This window comes from Juglans regia, chromosome 4, assembly GCF_001411555.2.
Source record: "Juglans regia cultivar Chandler chromosome 4, Walnut 2.0, whole genome shotgun sequence".
NCBI classification, from domain to species: domain Eukaryota; kingdom Viridiplantae; phylum Streptophyta; class Magnoliopsida; order Fagales; family Juglandaceae; genus Juglans; species Juglans regia.
Window position 1 is genome coordinate 33,416,501 of NC_049904.1, and position 21,715 is coordinate 33,438,215.

At 36.6% G+C, this 21,715-nt stretch overlaps 2 protein-coding genes across 8 annotated transcripts; both read left to right on the forward strand.

The window, feature by feature from the left end:
• Positions 1-1,002: 1,002 nt before the first annotated feature.
• Positions 1,003-16,062, forward strand: LOC109013534. Of its 6 annotated transcripts, XM_035689722.1 has the most exons (23): positions 1,003-1,180; positions 1,329-1,392; positions 1,458-1,508; positions 1,721-1,795; positions 1,904-1,976; positions 2,618-2,740; positions 5,238-5,407; positions 5,510-5,659; positions 6,041-6,184; positions 6,890-6,950; positions 7,373-7,686; positions 7,899-8,030; positions 9,471-9,590; positions 9,808-9,894; positions 10,055-10,177; positions 10,368-10,488; positions 10,577-10,702; positions 10,824-10,958; positions 12,702-12,853; positions 13,234-13,374; positions 14,336-14,653; positions 15,243-15,378; positions 15,624-16,062. In XM_035689722.1, the coding sequence occupies exons 4-22, from the start codon at positions 1,739-1,741 to the stop codon at positions 15,345-15,347; spliced, it is 2,652 nt and encodes an 883-aa protein (XP_035545615.1). In that variant the 5' UTR covers positions 1,003-1,180; positions 1,329-1,392; positions 1,458-1,508; positions 1,721-1,738; the 3' UTR covers positions 15,348-15,378; positions 15,624-16,062. The 6 variants fall into 6 exon arrangements, with proteins under 6 accessions (XP_035545615.1, XP_018851213.2, XP_035545616.1 ...); XM_018995668.2 differs by having other exon boundaries at positions 1,329-1,508; XM_035689723.1 differs by lacking the exon at positions 1,458-1,508.
• A 673-nt stretch (positions 16,063-16,735) lies between these two features.
• LOC109013608 (protein CHROMOSOME TRANSMISSION FIDELITY 7-like) lies at positions 16,736-19,373 on the forward strand. Of its 2 annotated transcripts, none has more exons than XM_018995753.2 (6): positions 16,736-16,919; positions 17,185-17,434; positions 17,608-17,703; positions 17,845-17,913; positions 18,228-18,577; positions 19,095-19,373. In XM_018995753.2, the coding sequence occupies exons 1-6, from the start codon at positions 16,759-16,761 to the stop codon at positions 19,234-19,236; spliced, it is 1,068 nt and encodes a 355-aa protein (XP_018851298.2). In that variant the 5' UTR covers positions 16,736-16,758; the 3' UTR covers positions 19,237-19,373. The 2 variants fall into 2 exon arrangements, with proteins under 2 accessions (XP_018851298.2, XP_018851299.2); XM_018995754.2 differs by having other exon boundaries at positions 16,743-16,919; positions 17,191-17,434; positions 19,095-19,303.
• The last annotated feature ends 2,342 nt before the right edge of the window (positions 19,374-21,715 follow it).

A 21,715-nucleotide genomic window follows, 5' to 3' on the forward strand; every position in this document is an offset into this window, starting at 1 on the left:
CATCCTTAATCACTAAGAAAAAATTAAAAATATATATATATTTACTAATACACACTTCCTTAATCATTAAGTAAAATAAAAAAATTAAAAAAAATCAAATATAAAAAGAGTAGTAAATGGGTAGTAGTAAGGTATTAACCCTATCATTATTCTATTAATAATATAACACAAATGATTAAATCTAAATATTATTATAAGTTTAAGCTCTTAAAACAAGTGATGATTTTACATATCGGTGGCCTGGACTAAGAGAAAATCTATTTAAAAATTTTATTTTTTCACACCCAACACATTGCTAATGTAGAAACTTTCCACATCAACTATGCTAAAAAATTATTGGTATTTAAAAAAAAAAAAATTATAACGAGTCTCACAATAAGTGATATGCTAGCTATCGTTTTATGTATAACAAAACTCAATACTAAACCCCTGCACCTAAGAGCCACTCTTCACCCCTATTTGGTTCCCAATAAAAGGCATGAAAGGGAACAAACGAAAATGTAAAATTAAATTTCTAAGTTATCATTATCCGTAATATTGTTCGGCCGGGCGTTGAACTGTGCCCATAGCAACTAGTTCTTTAGTTTATTTTTCTATAACATATAAAGCAAAACCTAATAAGTAGAATAATTTTATTTATGAGTTGAATTAGATATAGTTATGGGTGTAAAAGAGTCGTGCACTTATTCATTTTTTTTTATTTAAATCTTATAATTATTCACTTTTAAAAAAAAATATGCGATACATGCACACTTTATGATTATAAATATTAAATTTTTTTATTTTTTAATTCCTAAAATTCCTACGGCAGTGTCATAACCCGTATTCTTAGAGGCCCAAGCCCGTTTGTAGAAATCTACCCTGTTTTATAAGCCCAAGACCCGTTTAACCCTTAACCCAGCCCTCCTGAAAAAAAAGAGGCCAAACGACGCCGTTTCTTATGCGTTAGAATCATGTTTTTGTTCTATTTTCCGTCCTCGTCCTCGTCCACGTCCACAGCCCCCCCACCCGCGTCTCTCTCTGTTTTTCCGCAGTGCTCCGTGCCGCCGGTCCTCTCCGTTTGGCGCCGGTTGCGGTAAGTTCCTCTTTCTCGCTGTCTTCTTTCCGTCGTGCCGTAGCACGTCCCTCGGCCGCCTCTGACCCTTATACACGCTCCAATTGCTGCGCTCCTACGGTACTGGTAAGCCATCCTCATCCTCTTCGTCCGTCTGCCCCTCTCTCTCTCTCTCTCTCTCTCTCTCTCTCTCTTTTTCCCTCCATCTGCGTATCTCACTCTCTCGGTTTCACACTCCATCCCGTCGCTCTCTCTCTTGTACGCCGTCGCCCAGGCTCCTCCGCCTCACAGAGTCCAGTCGCACTCCACCTCGTCATCCGGCTCTCAGTTTGTCGCTGGTAAGTTTTCCTCTTGCTCCCCCTCGGCGTCTCGGCCTCTCTTTCATCTCCCCGTTTGTTCGCAGCCGCCGCTCAAGCCCTTCACCACGTGCACGTCGTCCTTTCCTTCGCCACCAGTACGTCTCCATGTTTTTGTCTCTTCTCTGTGCACGAAGCCGACACCCATAGCGGCTCCATCACTAGCTCGTTTAATTTTTTTTTTTTGTAATACAGAAAGCAAAACCTAAAAAGTAGAATAATTTATTTCTTAGCTCCCCAAATTCCTACAGCAGGTGCCAAAAACCATAGGCTGCGCCGTTTAATTGTTTTTTTTTTATCTTCTTTCTAGGGTAAACAGCTAGTTCAAATGACGCGTTCCTCAGCTTCATCAAAGAAGCAGCAAAAGCGGGGAGTCGACTTTAAAGTAATAATCCATGCGTTAGCACAACATTTAATTTATTCATATTTTGTGTTAAATATTTAAACTCTCTAGAAGATGATGTTATGACTTTTTTTGGTTGAAACTCGGCAGAAAATAAAGCGTAAGGTTGGCCGGAAATTGCCCCCACCGAAGAATGCTACGAATACTGAAATTAAATCCAAAGGTATAGGCTACGAGTCTTACTTGTACTTCTAATTGTTGTATTCAATGTGATTGTTGTCCTTACAAAATTGGGCAAGGAAAACCCACTAGTAATTTTCAGTTGTATATTGAGTTGGCATTATCAAGTGTTTCATTGAAACTTGGAGTCTCTGATAAGGTCTTTGATGTTGTAGAACGAAGGAGCAATGGCGCTCCTTGAGAACTGCCTTTTAAAAGTTTCAATGAAACGCTTGATAATGCCAACACAAAATACAACTGACTGTGTCCTCTTCTGTTAGGACCTGGCAAAAATATATATATATATTTTTTTTGGGGTTTCTAATCTATCTTGGTAAACAATTATACTTTTGGTTGAGGGGAATAGAGGACCATATAATTATTATTTTTATGATAAGTTATTATTATTATTATTATTATTATTATTATTATTTTGATAAGTACTCGAAGTTTTTATTGTAAACTCAAAAGGCATACCCCCGACACACTTGTAATATACAAGAGGAATGCCTAATTACACTTTTTGACTGAATAAAAAAAAAGTTTCTTTCCCTTTGAAACCAGTGAAGCATTTAGTGTTGTTCCAATGAGTGGTAAATGATCGATATTATTGCCTAAAAGTTTTCTCATGTGCATTGTGAGCAGCAATTATTCTTCCTGAGCAGAGCGTAGCATCAGAAAAGCAAGGTTTAGCTGTGAACAAGAAAGGTTTGACTTTGAAAGAACTTCTTCAGCAAACATCCCACCACAATCCGAAAGTTCGTAGAGGTATTTTCTCAGTTTTAATAATTTCCCTCATGCATTCGAAGGATGTTGAAAGTGCTTTGCAGAGCAATTCTTTTTTGATAAATAAAAATATTATATATATAAATCAATAGGAGTAATCAAGTACACTGGACGTATACAAGAAAACACCTAGCCCATACAAGAGAGCCCCTAATGACCCAAAAATCCCATGAAACCTACCCAAAATACACCAAGCCTGAATTGAACACACCTCCCCAACCCCGACCCCAACCCATTGTTTCCATAAAACTAATCCTCTACCCTAACATCCCACAACGAGATTGTCTTCACAATGCCCTCCCTTTATTCTTCCCTCGACTTGAGCTACCTCCCTTTCAAGCGCGTGACTCGCCTCAATTGCAGTGAGTAGAGCTTTAAATTGATCTTCATATTCTTCATGTTCTCCATATGAAAACCTCATGATTTGCTGAAGTCCGTTAACTTTATTCAGAACCCAATCTGATGGTGAATCCGATATATTGTTTAACAGAGGGATAAAAACCAAGGGAATGACATTATATCCAGCCAATGTACCTGATTGCACTCCCGATTCCAAGCCTTCCCCCACATGAGGCACCAACGACAAACCGCTAGTGTCCATTGTTTCTGCCTCCATTATAGGTTCCTCCCCTCCATCAACATCGCTTGGCTTTGCACCACCCCCCAACGATCTTTGTCGTGTCGCTTTGTCTGGCCCTATTGTTCCCTCTGTAACACAGGAAGGGGAAGCACTACCTTTTGTAACCTTGTTTGCATCTTCCAAAAGAGGTTTGACTGTTTCTTCCAAAATATTTGAGACACTGGAGGGTCCCCTGTCTTCAACTTAGGATGAACCCTGTACAGAAGTACCAACCCCATTTGCATATGGGGATTGAGGTCCTACAGCTCCCTTAGGAGGCATAGTGACACTGGCATGGACAAAGATGCCAGCGTCCAACGACCTTATCTGTGATGGCGTTGAAACGCCCTTTGTCGGCACACTTGTGGCCTTCAAACCCGAAGGATCTACCCCCCGCCCTCCCTCATCCATGCTCGACCCACCGCCAAAACCAACGACTAAATCTAGTCCCTTATCCACTTTAATCATCAGATTTCTCACATACTCCATAACTCCGTTCAATTGAGCTTTGACATCCCACAAGACCCCCTCCACCTCTCCCATTCTCACCTGACGGCTTTTGTCTCCTACAAGTACCTCAACAACGCAGCGTACAAAGCACCTTTGACTGAGGACGACCTTCCCACTGTTTTTCCAAACTCCCCAGTAACACTTCGAATGGACTACAGAAAGCGTTTCCATCCAATGCAATTAGCGCCCTCCGGAATCACCAATAATCCTTTCCTCCTTCCATTCCAGAATTCTAAGAGTTGCAGAAAGCTGCCCCTTGCATTAACATGATGTTGAATGATAAAAACTCCATTACCTATCCTTAACTTTCTAAAGAAACCTTCATGAAAGATAAGTTCTAAACAATCCTCAATCCCCTTAGCCACCCACGAAGCTGTCATCCCCCCTAGACACGTGAACTTAGTTATCATTTTGCTACGTTAAAAAATACGAAAATTATTTCTTCCCTCTTTCGTAAAAACAAAAGTTTTTGATTCCACTTTCAACCACCTCTCGCCTTCCAACTGAGACGAGTCCACATTGCGCGTTGTCATCGTCAAATCCCTCCGTGGCCACTGCTCCCTACTGCTTCAACTTCATTTTCTTAAAGTAAAACAATAGAGCTTCATCCAGGTTGGGTTTTTGTGAAAAAACCCTGTCACCAGAGTTAACGCTGGACGACCCTTGGTGGAGTCGCCGGGGCTCGTCGACCTTATATGTGCCGGCGGTGAGGGGTCACCCGCCGTTCTAGAGTGGGAAAGGGTGGCGGAGTTTATGTAGGGAGACAGAGACAGATCTAGTTTCTGCGACAGAGCAGACGAAGGAGACAGAGACGGACGCCGGAGACAGAGGTAGAGACAGGGACAAACGATGGCAACAGACGGCACAGAAGGACTACACAGACGACGGAAACCTAGACAGAAGCTACGAAATCTGGTCGTCGAAGGGAGGACCGACACCGGCCGGCCCTCAGCGGCAGCGTCGGGGCCCATCGGCCAAGTTTGTTGCGGTGGTGAGATGCCACACGCCGGCTAGGGTGGGGGAGGGGTGGCGGCGGGTCTGGGTGTTTAGGGTTCTCTCTCTCGCTTTTATGTCACACTTGAAGTTTTATGGAATATTTTTTCACTTTGCAGAGCAATTCTATGTTTAGATATCAGGAAGGTAGGAAACATAAGCCTTTGTGATATTTCTTTTCAATGAATGAAGTAAATACTCGGTCATCAAAGTATATATCAGTGTATGTATGTAATGGGATATATGCATTATACTCTTTCTGCACTTGTTATCTCGCTTTAGCTTCCACATTGAAGTTTTCTTATGTATTGAGTGGCAGTCTAGACGGTGTACTAAAAACCTTGTTTCTCTTTGCAGATGCATTGATTGGTATCAGGGATTTATTCCTTAAACACCCAGCAGAGCTAACGTTGCATAAATATGCTGTCATAGAAAAATTGCGTGAACGTATCAGTGATGATGATAAAGTGGTTCGAGAAACACTGTATCAACTGTTTAAGACAGTAATATTCCCAAGCTGTAAAGAGGTAATTTCCTTTTCTTTCAATTTATAAATTATAGGAATCTTTACTGTTCATTACACCTGTTCTCTATTTCTGTGACACTGTTTATCTCATTTTCCTGCACAGGACAATCAAGGGCTTTTCACTTCCTTAATCATGGCATATATATTTAATGCAATGACGCATTTATCAATTGACATTCGGCTCATGGCGTTCAAATTTCTTGACCTTGTTGTTGAAAATCATTCCCCATCCTTTTTGTTGTATGCTGAAAAGGTGTCTTACTTTGACTCTTTTGGTTAATGTTTGGAGTTGTTTCAGTGTAATTATAGTATTTGGCATTTATCTCTTGAAAATTCTTCTCATTTTAGCTGTTTGAGAAGTCATGCTCTTAATTTTGGGTCATTAACTCTGGTATTTTGCCATGTCCAACCGAGATAAGGATTGTGGGTGGCAGTTTGGTCAAATACCAATAAAAAAAAAAAAAAAACAGAATTAAATATTCGTATTTCCCATTTTTTATGGTTTTGTTTAAACCCTTGTTTTTGGCTGCTAATCATCCCAATTTCAAAGAAACTAGGTTGTTTCTTTTAAGTGTTATCATTCTTTATGGTTTTGGAAATCTATCAAATATTTTAGTGCTTGCGTCATCTACAGATTCTTCAAAGTTATGGGGATATTCTACGGAAGAATCAGTTCTATTCACATGACAAGGGCAAGCTCAAGAATGTTCTTGCTGGGTTGATGCGCTGCTTGTCACTGGTGCCATGTAATAAAAGAGAAGTTGACTCATGTGAAAATGTACCTTCTGATTATCAATTGTGAATGCAACAGTTGTCTTGAGTGTTTTTTTATCTGTTGGCTATTTAATGTCGTGGTGCTTAGCAATTCAGCTGTATTTCATAATTGTATTTTGCTTTTGAAACTTTGGATGCAGTTATATTTTGCTTTTGAGTTTTTGTTATGATCTTGTCATTCCTTTACCATCTTAAAAATCTTCGTCTTTGTTACTTTTCACTACTTAAGCTTGTTGTACTAGCATCTTCTGTGCTTTTTACCATCATTTTCATGTCTTTATTCTTGTATTTGAGTACTTTGTCTTGTGTTTGTATTGTGTCAAGTTCATTTCACATGTTTTTGTCTAGACAATGTAATTGGGTGGATTCTGTAATCAGGTTTTTAATGCGTATAAATCTTTCTATTTAGAAAGTGAATATCTAAATGACTGAGTTGATATGAAGGGTTAAGAGGATATTTCCTGTGTGATGATGGCCGTATTTGGTTTTCCTCCACTGAAATATTAGTAGATAATAGATTCTGTTCTATTACCTGGAACCTAACAACAAACTTTGATGTCTTCAGCTTCTACAAATTAGTTTTGTCCTTCCAAGTTCAGTAAATGTTTCACTCTAATTTATTTTGCGTGATACTTTTGTGTAGTCTCTTATGCCTTTTTTCATTGTTATTGCCTATCTTTTTTTAATAATATCTTTCTTCATGTAATAGAAAGATGCTGGACAAGGGATGTTACATGCTTTTGAACCTGACATGCCTGCAGAATCTGCTGGTATGTGAAAGCACCTTATACCAGACTTGTATGTAGATTTGTAACTTTGTTGATGTTAGCATTTAGTAATCGGGTCATGGCAATACTTGTGTGAATCATAAAGATGGAATTACTTAATCCAGCACTAATGGTAGCACCAGTAATCAAGTCTTTCGTTGTTAAGATTTTTTCTTCACATCGAGAACTTGATATTATGGGGCATCCTACCAGCTTACATTCAATGATATCTCTCACCTCAATAACTTTCATTTGTATCATTGTTTTGATTATGAGCTTTCAAGGCATTTTTCTTTCTTTATTATATATATGGAAAAGCCTATCTTTGGGTGTAAATAATAAGATATGAAAATGAAATTCACATCTGATTATTATTATGCTGTAAGTTCTGATGGTCCTGGCCTATGCTTGCTTTGTTTGCGTAGGGTTTCCTCTCATCGTCGAGAAACTAAAGGACCTCGTGCCAATTTTAGTTAATTGTTTCCAAGATTTCATTTCACTGGTTCATACAATGCCACTTCTCGATGTGCAATCATTTGATTGTCTTGTGGGTATACTTCAGAGCATAGATATTGCAGTCAGATCTTTTATTTATGGGACTAGTAAGGGTAAGTCCGAATACGCACTTTCTCATGGAGAATCAGATGTGACAGTGCGGGATGAAGCTATCTCATCATTGTTAATGAAGAAGGTACTAGTAGTGTTCCCCCTCAGTCCAGCGCATCAGCTTTCCGAAAAGGTATAAGCTCAATAGAAGTTCTTAGATCATCACCTTTGCTCCCACAACAATGCATTCTTTTATCCTCTCTAATGTCACTGTTCTGGTTGGGTTTCCTTCCTTTTACATATGTTTCTGTGGTAATATTAGGCCCATCTCTTTTGACCTCAATGTTTTGTGGGTTAGAAGTTGTAATTTGAGTTTGTTTGGTTCTTTTTATTTCCTCTTGGCAGGATGTGGATAGATATTTTATCTTCAATGTTTTGATTACGGGAATACTTTTGCAATTCAGTGAATGGATATGCCCTCCTGCTGGTGTAATGGAAAAATTTCTAGAATTTATAGAAAATGCGCTGCTTAGAAAGGTCTGTTCTTTTACCATTATGTTTCTACGATTTTAATGATGGACAAGCTTCACAAAGTTGCTTCTGTGGATCTATATAATCTACTTAAAGTGTTTGGTGAGGTGTGGTAATATAATTGAGAGGATAGACTTATAAAAAAAAAAAAATATAATCGGGAGGTTATGATGTGCAGGTATAACCATAAAAGCCTAATATTTTGTTTCAAGTAATTATTTAATTCTCATGCTATTAATTGGTAAAATCATAGAGAATATGTTTCGTACCAATTGTTGTTGACTAGCAATTGTTCATGTCAGAAAGAGTAAAGTCCCAAACATAAAAAAGCATAATTTTTTCCTGTGTACTTGGCTATGCCTTCTTTTCTTATGAATAAAACTTCTTAATTACCTATTAAAAAAAGGAAAATTCTTTACACTATACTGCTATCCCATTTTCACCACACTATGTAAGATGTGGCACATTTATCACCATTGGATGATAAAGAATCACCATTGGATGATCCTTTATTGGATGATTATTTATCATCCAATGGTGATAAATATGCCATATCTTACGTAGTAGGATGAAAGTGAGATAAGAGTGTGGTGTATAGTATTACTCATTAAAAAAATTATAGCTTTTTATGATGAGGAACCTCAGAGACCATGTAAAATGCAAGGTGTATTTTATCTGGTTAAACCTCTAACATGTGTAACATGTCCACATCATATGGATTAGGTAAATCATTATCTTTTTACTGATGGGACATGGCCCCTAGAAATTGATTTGCAGCCAAAGTTTGATCTTAGACCTGGGGGGAGCATAATCCCAAGACCAAGGCTCTTACCACTTAAGCCAACCCTTAGCTTAGGGGTTTAAAAGAAGTTTTTTGCCACGCCGTTCTTCCTGTCAATCAAATTTATTTTATCTATATAAAAGAAATAGCACAATTAGAAATATATTAATGCTGATATTGATTTTATGATTTCAAAAAAAAAAAAAAGATTTTGGCGACCTATAAAAAATGATTTTGGTTGCTTATTATTTGTTACAAAGTATATAGGAGATAAAATATACAAACAAATTCGAAATATTCCCATAGGTAATATTTGTGGAATTATATAGTATCATTTTCAGCATTTACTGGACCACAATCTCACTGACAGAGTTGGGAGTTTGATCAGTTGAATCTATAATGCCTTCAACTCTTATTGGAGGAATTAACTTACTTTATGTAATTGTAAATCCTTTTTTGTCTCGACTCCCAGGACAAAAGTATGCTGATTATCTTGGAACTAAAATCCATTTCTTATGCAGTCTAATTTGTGTTCCCCTTACTAAACCCTAATTTTCTGATATTTATATGGGCTTTTAACATGTTCTGATGTTTCTAATAAGATAATCATATTGTATGGATGAGTGAAATGCTTTCATTTTGTTTGACTGTATATAGTTTTGCAGATTTGTAGTGGAACACGATTTGGCAAAGCAGTATGGGAAAAGCATTTACTTTCCCTTCTTCCTTTCTTTCCGAAACTTCTTTTACAAGTGGTGAGCAATTGGAGGTCTCGTCTTCTTCAGGTCTGACTTGCTCTCTTAAGAGTTGAAAAATTACCAATCGCGTGTGTATGGAAAATTACATGTTGAATCTCTCTCTCTCTCTCTCTCCTCTTTATTTGATTGCCTATTCATGCACTTCGGTTGTCCTGTGATTCTTGATTTATCTGAAGATCTAGAGTTTCCAGAGAGTAACAAGAAACCCAATGATAATCTCAATATAGTAACTATTTAATTGCAGGCGTTTACTAAAACTTTCATGGATTGCCATCCCGAGTCTTCATTAAAACTGGCATGCCTTTCTACAATTGAAGACATGCTTATTCCTGTAAGCTTGGCTTTTTACTCTTTGGCCGCAATTACTCTAATTTCATAGATTGCACATCTCTCTCTCTCTCTCTCTCTCTCTCACACACACACACACACACTCACACACACACAACCCACCACAACCAATTTATTGTTCATATTTTCTGTACATCTTTTAGAAAGAAGATGGGCCGTGCCTTGATTCTAGTGATCCAGAAATATTAGACCATCAAATTGCTTGGATAAGAGAGCTTTCTCCATTGCTAATCCTGCTAGGTGATAAAAATCCATATTGTTCCCAGGTAATGATATAATTTACTTTATTAACACTTCTTAATGCTGCAATAAGGAAAATTTATTTAATTTGGAAAGCATTGCTAAGTTGAATATGTAGGTTTTTAGCACCACATATTTCAAGTAATCTCACCATTAATGTTTTTGTTTCTCATTACTGATCATTTCATGGGGGTACTTTTCCCTGCAAAATTGCAGGTTGTCTTGCGTCTGCAACTTCGCCTGGGCCAGTGTGCTCTGGTAAACTCATCCTTTGCATGGGAATATGAAAACATGCAATACTCATTACTAGAGTTTTACAGCACGTGCAGAGATGACGGTAGAAATCAGTTTACTAAAGATATTGTGTTTAGTCAATATGCCTTGGAGCATAATCATTTGGTTACTTATTCTTTTTTATCTTGCAGGAGATATATACTATGGCCCTTTCATAAGGCTTCCTAAAGATTCTCAAGAACTCTCACTCTGTTCCCTCTACTATTTCTCTAATTTGGATTCACCTTTGTTGAAGTCAATAGCTTCCTGTTGCCTGTGTAAGTACTAATTGTTTTATAATTGGAATCTCAATAATGCGATTTTAGGAATTTTTAATTTAGTAACCAGTTTTATTTGTTGCATCCTGAACTGGCTTTATTTCTTTCATGACTATTGCAGGTCCTGATTTGGAACCATTTATATTATTTCGAATTGTAGAGGTTCTGCATTCGGCATATACTGCTGGACATATCAAAATTACTGACCATATCAGTTTCTTCATCACTTTGCTCTCACGTGTGAAAGTTTTTCCTGGTACCTTTGGAAGAATTTATTCTTTGGCAACCTCCTTTTTGTTAAGCATTTTAAGGCAACGTCTGGCTCCCTATTCGCCAGTCCAATTTTCATTTGTTTGTATTCATCTTATGTAGGGGTGTAAAAGAAAATCGGTAATCCAGTAAACCGGACCGGACCGGACCGAACCGGTGGGTTTGGTCCAGTACAAAGTTTGGTTTGGTCCGGTACCGGCTTTATCTTTCTTAAAACTGGTCAAAATCGATCCGGTTCCCATTTTTCTTTTTTAAAAACCAGACCGGACCGAATCGGACCAATTCATATATATATTATAATTTTTTATATTGTATATAATTTTTATATATAATATATAATCATATAAAAAATAGTTTTGTATTATATGATAAATTACTAATTAATATAATATTAAATTTTAAAATCTTATATCACTATAGTCTATTGTATTAATAGTTATACTAATACTATATCACTATATATTATAATATATCAATATAGTTATAACACAATTATAATATATATTATAATATACTACAATATATTATAACTATAGTATTATATACTATAGTATACTATTATATATATTATATAACATACAATATAGTATATTAAAACCAGACCGAACCGGACCGAAACCGGAACCAGTAAAACCGGAATTACCTGTTTAAGGGGGTAACCAGTGAGGAATCGGTTTTTGAAAATGCAAAACTGGTGCATACCGGTTCGATCCCAAATTTTGTCTAAAACTGGACCAAACCGAACCGGTTTCACCCCTGATCTTACGCTTCTTTTCATATTTATCAGCAGACTTAAATAACTTCAATTCAGCATGTTTTACATCTCTCTTTTGCTAGCGAACTCATTAAGGATTTGGAAATTGTTTTTTTCCCACAAATGTTGATTATCTTTGTGGTTAGATAAATGTTTATTTTCTACTCATGTAGGGTTATCCAATCATAATTCATACATGTAACTGAAGTTATTAGAAGTAGTAGCAATGACAAGATACATGTCTAAAACTGCTTCGTATTAAGGTGTCTTAAGAATACATCTTTTTTAGGAAGCTGCTACACTGGCAGAAGATGGTTTATGCTTCTTTAGGAAACTGTGCAATTTGTTTTTAACCTTGTAAAATGTCTAATATATTAATTTTTGGTATATTTATATAGTTATAACACTAACGTCCCGTTTGGATAGTGAGATGAGATGGAATGATTTTAGATGAAAGTTGAATAAAATATTATTAGAATATTATTTTTAAATATTATTATTGTTTTGAGATTTGAGAAAGTTGAATTGTTTATTATATTTTGTGTGAGAATTTGGGAAAGTCGTAATGATGAGATGAGATGAAACCGTTTCTGTATCCAAACGGTGCCTAAGTGCCTGTCAATGAGTTCCAAGAAAGTATTCGTTTTCGTCAAGGGTAGAGGTTTTTGAGAAGACAATGGAGGAGCTGAAAGTTTTTTTCTTTAAAACATTGTTCTCAAGGTGGGGGTCATTGTCTGTAACGGACTAAATGTCCATGACTTTTTACTATCAGTTGTAAACTCTAGTTAGGCATTTCTCATGTATACTCTCTGTGTACTTGGGCTGTGTCTATTCTTATGAATAAAATCTCTTGATTACCAATAATAATAAAAAGATATTGAGTTGGTGTTAAGGTACCCAGTTTGTTTACTTCATTCAGATTTATGATTGTTGCTTTATTTTAGTCTGAAAAGTGTTTTTTTTTATCCGTTGCAGAAAACATATATCCTGTTATACAGAGTGACACAGAGATTGGAAACCGTGGAACATTTAAGTCAGTCACTAGTGTTGTTTGCTCAAACCTATCGCAGATGGGTGATACTTCTCTTATTTTTCAGATAGTAGAGAAAGTAACACTTGGACAGATGGTGAGTTGAAAGCTTTCTTTATCCAGAAGCTTTTTATTTTGAGAAATGATAGTTGCAGTCGTGAGTGCGCAAGCACAACACAATCACTTTGAAAAAAGTGAATAAATATGGGACTCACATGGAAAAAATAATAATTTTTTTAATAGTGGATCCCACTTTTTTTCAAAGCGACTGCATGGCTCGTGTACTCCACGATTGTATGTAGCATTATTCTTTTATTTTTCCTGTCATATTATTGCCTTACAAAGCTGAAACTTTTGGTGTCATATATATTTTTTTTCGTTCATATAAAGTACATTTTGAACCCTTTTTTTTACCCATATTTGCTTTCCGTTGACGGGCTTTTAAGAATGTTTCTGTATGTGATGTTTGTATCCCAGTTGCTGAAGCCACCTCTAGACAACGCATGTGCTATGCTCAGAATGCTTGCTATACTGGATTCCAAACCCACAAGACTTTCTGAGCAGAGTATTAACACTCTAAGCAATTTCCTTTCGGGATACCTCATTGATGTTGTGCATGTAAGTAATTCCTCTTGTTTAAGATATGTGTCTGAATAGTTTGAAGCCTCCCTAATCAGAGGATTCTTGTATGCAAGTCAGTGCAGTCTTTGTTAATAGTGTTCTGTGTTCTCATGGAATGTGCAAAACTGAAATATGATTCCTTTTTTGTCTGGAAGGAGAATTATGCATATGCTGTTATCCCTGTACTCTTCTATGTAAAGAGAGTAATCTCAACCATGTGCGGACTGTGTTTTAATTAATACATATCATTCAGTGAACATGGTATGCCATAAAAGCTATTTTCTGAGGGTCTTAGAGTTGCATGGTGCGGTGGGAATGAATTTGTGGACAGAAACCTACGAGGTTTTAATTATGATAAGTATCACCAAAAATAACTTATAAAAAAGATCCTGATAATTATTAAATGAAAAGTCGTGTAAAAGCATTTTGTTTCTGAGCCCCTCGGTGGAGATGAAAAGGGGAGGAGTTGGGGAGGTACATCTTGTGTCTATAGGAGCATTTTGAGTTTGATACTGTATTATGGTATCTTGTTGTGGTAAATCTCATGATTGGCCTTGCCATTATGACGGTGATGACTAGATGCATTATGCAAGAGGAAAGTTAAATAATTTGATAATCCTTTATCAACCCCCCCCAAAAAAAAAAAAAAAAAAAAAAAGGAACGAAATCATTATTTTTCAATTGAAGACCAAAATGGAGGGGCTTGAAAGCGACTCTCTTTGTTGGGATGACTGCACTAGTGAAGATAGTGCATTATGTCACGTTTTCTAGTCTGATTTATTCTATCCATGTACTTCAATAATGCCTTTTTCTTGTTCATTATTGAACATAAACACTGCAATGTCTATTTTGTCTCTGGATTTTTTTCCCAAGAGCACAAAGCTTATTAGTGTTGTTCTGCGTTTTGATTTTTTTTCAAAGTTTTGATGATTCCTGTTAATATGTATGCCCTGTACAGTGCATTCCAGAAGATCATGACGAGCCCAATGTCTCCATTCCTATCCTCCGTTATTACCTCCTCCCTTGTTTTTTCTTGTTTGATAGAAGTCACAAACTTCTGGATCTCGTGCTGAGGATGATGGGGTCACTGATAACTGAAAGTAGTTCACCGCTTTTTTCACCTGACTATATCCGATATGCAACAGACAGTTCAAGTAGAACAAATGCCATTGTTTCTGTCATTGTTTTGATGCACAGGGATGTTAAAGTTCATAAAATTCTCTCTGAACTGAAGGCAGAAACTCGCAATTTATTACAAAAAATACTCTCTTTACAGGTACAATTTTGCACCTCAAGCGTGAACTCTGCATGTAGTTCTTAAACATTACTAAATCATGCTGATAAAAGAAATTACTAATTCTTGTGATGATCCTGTAACATTTTGTATATTAAAACTGTCAAAGTCAATGTGACAGTATAACTAATGCGTGCATTTGTCTCTTTCACACGTATTAATGGAACCCCCCCTCTTGTGTGGGAACCATGATTTGCCAAGTGCACTATCGAGTCAGATGCTCCTTTATGTAGATCATTCATGCCAAGTATCACATTTTGGTATCAATAGCCATTTTTTGCACTATGCATTGGATTTTGTGAAACTTAAAACAGAACTTTACATCGAGTGCTAGCTACATGGAGTCTCAATGCCCAAATTGGTTGAATTTGTTCACTGAATGGCAAAATTACCGTCTGGTCCTGTACAGTAAATAATCATGAGATCTATGAACACATTGAAAACTTCTTTTTACCAGCAAGTTAGTATTGAATAGCTTAGCACCATTTTTCCACCATTAGATGCTATTTTTTGTCATGCAATTAGCTTTAAGATGCATGTTGATTGGATTTCTGGCATGTTATCTATTCAGTCTTCAGAGGAAATCAACATGACCATAGAAGAAAGGCACAAAATTCGGCGTGCCTTCGATAAACTAAAAGCTCTGGCATCAGCCAATGGTCTGCCTGCATTGTAGGACGATGTTTGAGGATTAAAACCTTATCGTAGTAAGTTTTTTAACTTAATCAAGAATCATTTTTGCATAGTATTAATCATTTAAATTTGCATTCTTTTATAACATGGTTCATGCCGTTTACATCTCTGCCAAATTTGTGCAATCAACTAGTTCTGACAATGTCAATAATCTATCAAGCAAAGCATCTTCTGCGATTCAGCTTTATGGGGCATGGGCTGAACGTGTGTGTGAGTTCTCATCTATAGAATTAATAATATCTTCTTTCATTTCTTGCAGCAACACTTCATTTCCTTGAGGGAATTCGTAGGAATGATAACTGGACAAGGAGGATTGCATGAATACCGAGCTCTCACAATCGAATGTGCATCAGTTTTGGACAACCCACCTTGCCAGAGTTTTTCAGACCTGAGCAAGTCATACTCTAGGCGACGAAGTCCCTTGGTCTGTAGTTTTCAGTTATGTTGCAGATATCCACTCGGCTTCTCGATTTTCAGATGGAGAGATCAATTACAGTTGCAATCTGTTTTTTATTTTATAAGTCAATTACAGTTGCAATCTTAGATTCTTATCCCGGCATGTACTTAAAAAATGTTTTCTTTTTTAATTTATCTTTTGAGTATAGATTTTTTTATGAGTGATTTTCCTAGTATCGTTAATCTATAAGATATACAATTTTGTAGTAGATAAATAATGCTTAATTTATTCTTAACCGTGAGGGACTATTTGCCGGAATGGTAAAGAATTAAAGAATGTTATTCTACTTTTTTTTTTTTTAAATGTTTATACTTTTTTGTTTGGAATAAGAAAATAATAGAGAGCTATTTTATAATTTTTACACAGGTTTAGGGTGATCAAGCTTCATGCAAGTTCTTCGAAAAGAATTAATTTTATTTTTGGATCCAAATAATTTTTTCTGAAAACAAATATCCATATTATTTACGAATTTTTTTGAAAACTCAGGTTGGATTGGATACAAAAAATTATCTCACCTTCTTTCTTCTCATCCTACCATTTCAATTTTTATAAATTTTTACATAAAATATAATAAATAATTTAAAATTTTAAAATAATAATAATATTAAAAAATAATATTTTATTTATTTATCTAAGTCATCTAATTTCACTATTTAAATAGTATTCAAACAAACTTGAATCTCTAGCCCAAGATCCAAAATTACTTTTCTATTATTTGGTTGCAACCAAGGCTGCTTAACGCCTAACGGACCGAGCTTTCCAGGGTAAACGTCAAAATGCACCATAACCCGAACCGGCCCAAAGCATTCGAAGTTTGAATGGGTAGAGAAGGAGCGGGAAATCATTTTGGCGGCCAAAAACACGGAATGCAAAAATTATAAAACAAAAACACGAAGAGACACCAGTCCAAAGAAGATGGCAAAAGGCATTCCTTCAAATGCAATCCAAGATCAGTTCCTTCTTCAAACCCTCTGCTTCTGTTGCTCCCAAATCCCCTATCTTTAACGGCCACGGCCAGGACGATGAATTGACGATTTGGGAGAAGAAAGAACATCGGTTTTTCAATACGTACACTCGCAGAGCTCAAAAGTCACACAGGTGCGCTCTTTGTTTTTGGTCGATTTGTTTTCGATCTTCCAAATTGACTTTTCACGCGTTGTGCTGGTTTAACTGGGCTTAGCCTTTTTCTTTGGCTGCTGAGATAGAAAATACTGTTTCACATAGCCTCGTTTTCTGGGAATTTAAATACTAACAATTGGCAATTAAGGTATGCAGTTGGTTGGTGATTTTAATATCCGAGGTTTTCTTGAAGAAGGAAAAAATAAAAAAAACTAACATCCACATTAATTTCCTCCGTTTCTAGCGCCAGTGAAACGCTCAAGAAATCCATTTGCGATAACTGGTGTTTCAAGCCGGAATCAAAAGCGTCTGTAAGACCAATTAACAATAAGAAGAAGAGAAGCTATGCGCAGTTCCATTTAGATTTGGGTCAGTCTGATTTCAACCTCCACACATGTTCCGCATGTGGGATCAATTACGCTCCTGGAGAGAGAGACGATGAGAAGGCTCACAAGGCATTTCATAAGGACTATACCCATGGGATCCCATTCAAGGTATATCGCTAAACGCCTGAATCGTATGTGTTTATTTGGCGTTGGAGTACTATGGGAATACAGTGAATATGATGGTCTTGTTCCAAACATCGTAAAGACACCACAGTATATAGTAGGTATTTCCTATAGTATTCTAAGATTCCGTTCGTTATATTGAGAACTTAACCTTACAGGGTTGGTGTAATGAAAGGCTCGTTCCTATGCCGTGTACTGAAGGGGGCCGAATCATTTTGGTGTTAGATTGTGATCCTCCTGTTTATAAGAAAAAGGTTCGTACGTATTTACTTTCTGATATATAGAAATAGATAAGATAGTTTACAATTTGTTAGTTTAAATTGATGGGATTGAAAATGGATACCTGTTCGGTTAACGTTCTTGGAGTATTGAATCGGGCATTACTGTACTTGCAGGTTGAGGAAGTGGTAAAGATGATGGAAATTGAGCTTGGAAGCGGATGGACATTCCATAAGAGCTGTAAGGTGGTCAGCAATGCTTTTTATTTGATTATTAGATCTTGGATGTTTTTTTCCCGGTTCTGTTGCACAAAATTTCTATCGATTTTCTGTTCAGATTCCCTGTCATTGATGATATATGCATGAGTTTTTTGTATGCCTCTTGAATAACCCGCATATATGAAGATCTCTAGATCGATTCATGTAGCTCTGAGATGGCAAAATGTTTTATTGGTTTTCCATATGCATTGGCTTCTCACCTCTGATTTTCACTCTCTAAAGTTGAACAATGCACGAGGTGTTGACTACATTTCTTTGTATTCCCACGTAAATAATGACAGGTATATCTATTTATTTCCTCCCGAAGGATTGCCGGATGTCTAATTGCAGAACCGATAAAACAAGCATTCAAACTTTCATCACGCTCAGAGGATGGGGGATTTCATGGTACCTCTATTAAGAAAATAGAAAGCCAGAAATCAGCTACCCTCCAATTTGGGGTTATTGGTTTGAAAAGGGAAGTCAATAAAAAAGCTCCTTCCTTTGCTTGTTCTGTGGCGTTGGATGGGAATCTTGGAGCAATTATTTGCGAGAGGGAAGCTGTCCCTGCTGTTTGTGGAATCAGAGCCATTTGGGTCACTCCGTCTAACAGAAGAAAACACATAGCCAGCCAATTACTGGATGCTATGAGGTTAGTTCACATGCATTTTTCGATTTAAAAGCTACAAGTATAGCATATAATCGAACATTTCCTTCACATATGGGAAAATCACATCAACAAAGTGAAAGTAGAGCTAGATCATTAAAAAAAAAAAAAACCATCAACAAAGTGAAAGTAGAGCTAGATCATAAAAAAAAAAAAGAAAAAAAAGAAAAAAAAAAGATCTAGACATCTTAATTACAATTATGGATATGATTTGCCAAGTTCTTCGAGTACAATGTGGTTTAGGCAGTAGATAAAAAATCTGTCTCCCTTTTCTTTTGGTGGATTTATTAGGTTTCTTTAAGAGCTTCACTTTATTATGATTATGATTATTATTACTATAAAGAAAAGCCTTGAATTGCCCGAGTTTCTTTCCCTAATAGGAAGATGAAGCCTTTAATCCTTTTTCTCACATACTCCTTGAATTGGAAGTCTGGAGTCTGGACTGATTGTCGCCAATGTGTTTCACATAGAACATTCTCACTTATTTTTGTGCGTATTGCAGGAAAAGTTTCTGCATGGGATTTGTCCTTGAACGCTCTCAGCTGGCATTCTCCCAGCCAACCTCAGCTGGAAAGAAGTTGGCATTTAGGTATTTTGGCACTCGATCTTTCTTGGTTTATAAAACCAACAATCTGGACTCCTAGGGGGCTCTTCAGTCTTTCTTGGTTTATAAAACATGTACACATTTAGCTCCGCTCGTTTCGTTTATTTTCGCAGATAAAATGTAATGAGTTGAATTGAGATTAAAATTAAAAGTTTAATAAAATATTATTATAATATATTTTTTAATATTATTTTTGTTTTGAAATTTAAAAAAATTGAATTGATTATTTTATTTTATATAAGAAATTGAGAAAATTATAATGATTAAATGAGATGAAATGAGATAAGATAAATTATGAAAACAAACTAGACATGTTGAATTAGTGTCTGTTCCAAAAAAAAACTTAAGCCAATATGATAAACAGTGATTCAATTTGAATCTTTACCTGTCGTCTGATCACGTCATGTCAATTTATAACCTTTTTTATTCACACGAGGGTGTTAGGACATAAAAAAAAAAATAAGTAAAATGATTAAATTTACTCGGGGAAACTAAGGAAACCCAAAAAAAGCAGAGTAATTTTTTAGATTTCAGAGAATCATTCAACTTCTTCTATAATTAACGATTATCAGCTGGTTGTCCAAATTGCAAACTTTGGGTGTAGTTAGAATTGTTTCTTCAGTGTATGTGGGCGAAAGATATGTTGTTCAAGCATTGCGTTGACGCCGTCGAGGACCTTTGTAAAATTAATATACATGTAATCTAATAGTTCCGTTTGGTTTGAAAGTTTCTTTCCAGAAAATCTTGAGGATTTTACGAAAGTGACAAGATCTACAAAAAGGAAAAAAGTTTTCAGATTGCTTTAGACTTTGAAAAAAAGGTAGGGTGGCAGGTGGCACTACAGCCGAAGCCTCACTGATTCTCCGGACAAGGCAAACTGTTTTGTTTTGTTTTGTTTTCCATATCTTTAAATTAAAAAAATTTACAGCAAAAATATTTACTTAAAAGTCACTAAACAAAAAAACAAAAAAAATAGAAATGCTCGAAAAGGTAAGATACACTACAAGAAAAGCTCTATCTTTGAGTTATCTTTTAATTTTCGGTGAAATTAAATTTGATTTTTGTATTTTGTGAAAAACCGATGTAAATAAATAGACTGAAAAGTGATTTTTAAGTATATTTAATGAAGAGCCGAAGGTATTTTTTTAAATTCCTAACCGGAAAAGGCCAATACGCGGCGTTTTACTACAGTCTACCTCTTTTCGGTAACGCCAGTGTTGTAATCCCACCTCTATTCGGATAAGGCAAAATACCCGTCGTTTTTACTTGTCCTGCATGGGCACAATTTCACGTCGAGATCGATGTCCTATTCCTGATTCTTTTAGGTAATGAAATTATATTTCACTTCGGAAATCTCCCCACCTCTTAACATTATATACATATATATATATATATTTATCTATATTCACCTTGCTATCTCTGTTACGACTTAGAATTTAGAAGCCCTTTGTGCATCGCTCCAATCTCTGTTACTATTTAGAAGTTAGAAACCCTTTTGTGCATTGTTTCAATCTTGCTGGAGTCCAAAGCAAATCCGCCTTACACCTTCTCGATCGAGAATGGCGATCACCAACTCTGTCTACTTCCCTGTCGTTTTCTTTGAAGGCCACTGCCAGACCAACGTCGGGGAAGTCGACTTTCTCCCGTCGCTGGAATTTGAGAAAGTTCGATGGGTCATAAGCTGCATTCTCGAAATCCCTCCACGCCGGTTATCGTTCTACATCCTCGTGAAGCACCGCTCAAGGAAGTCGAAGACCCTCCAGAGGATCCCCATAACCAGAAGGTCTGATTTCGCAGCGTTTTCCCGACATCTTATCGAGTTTGGAGAGACCTTCCAAATGATCGCGAGCTGCATGACTGAAATTCCTCCGCGCCTGTTAACAGTAGACCTCGCCGTGAAGTACAGGTCGAAGGCTCTCCTGAAGATTTCCACATCTGGAAGTTGGTACGAGAAGCAGGCCGCCGCAAGGGAGTTGCAGATGGAGAGAGAGAGGTATTTAGTCGATGATATGGGTCTGAGCGGGTTTTGTCTGGGGGATGAAGAGATCAATGGCAATGTCAATGTGGACGAAGATGGCTGGGTTGGTGGAAAAGATGTCGTGGAGTGTGAGGAATGTATCCGAGTCAAGGAACTGGGGAGTAAGTCTGAGTTTCATTGTTGCATGTATGATGCCGTGATCGTTGAGTTCAAGTCCAAAGCGGGTCCAGTTTCCCAGCCCGTCAAATGCACCAAATAAAGTTTCGATGCTTCATCGTGAGTTAGTTTTTTTGGTTCAAGGTTTAGCTTTAGCGTACGTGTAGATCAAGGAGCAGGAAGGAGGATGACATATACGTACATTTAGAGTAGAGATAATTTGATGTGTCGTGGTATACGCTTTTGTAATTAATTTACTGTTTCCAATTGGTCATTGATCGATAAATAAATCAAAGGAAATTTTCTGAAATTTATATGTCGTTCTCCTCCCTCTAATTATTGGTGTTTTTGGTTACATACAACATTAAATTCATCGAATTACGCT

Bases quoted from the DNA above. Each gene is read 5' to 3' on its own strand.
- LOC109013534 (XM_018995668.2), top strand. From the start codon at position 1,739: ATGACGCGTTCCTCAGCTTCATCAAAGAAGCAGCAAAAGCGGGGAGTC. The intron at 1,796-1,903 runs GTAATAATCCAT...GAAACTCGGCAG, and splicing joins AGCGGGGAGTCGACTTTAAA to AAAATAAAGCGTAAGGTTGG. The intron at 8,031-9,470 runs GTCTGTTCTTTT...ATAGTTTTGCAG, and splicing joins AAAATGCGCTGCTTAGAAAG to ATTTGTAGTGGAACACGATT.
- LOC109013608 (XM_018995753.2), top strand. From the start codon at position 16,759: ATGCAATCCAAGATCAGTTCCTTCTTCAAACCCTCTGCTTCTGTTGCT. The intron at 17,435-17,607 runs GTATATCGCTAA...TTAACCTTACAG, and splicing joins CCCATGGGATCCCATTCAAG to GGTTGGTGTAATGAAAGGCT. The intron at 17,914-18,227 runs GTGGTCAGCAAT...AAATAATGACAG, and splicing joins CATTCCATAAGAGCTGTAAG to GTATATCTATTTATTTCCTC.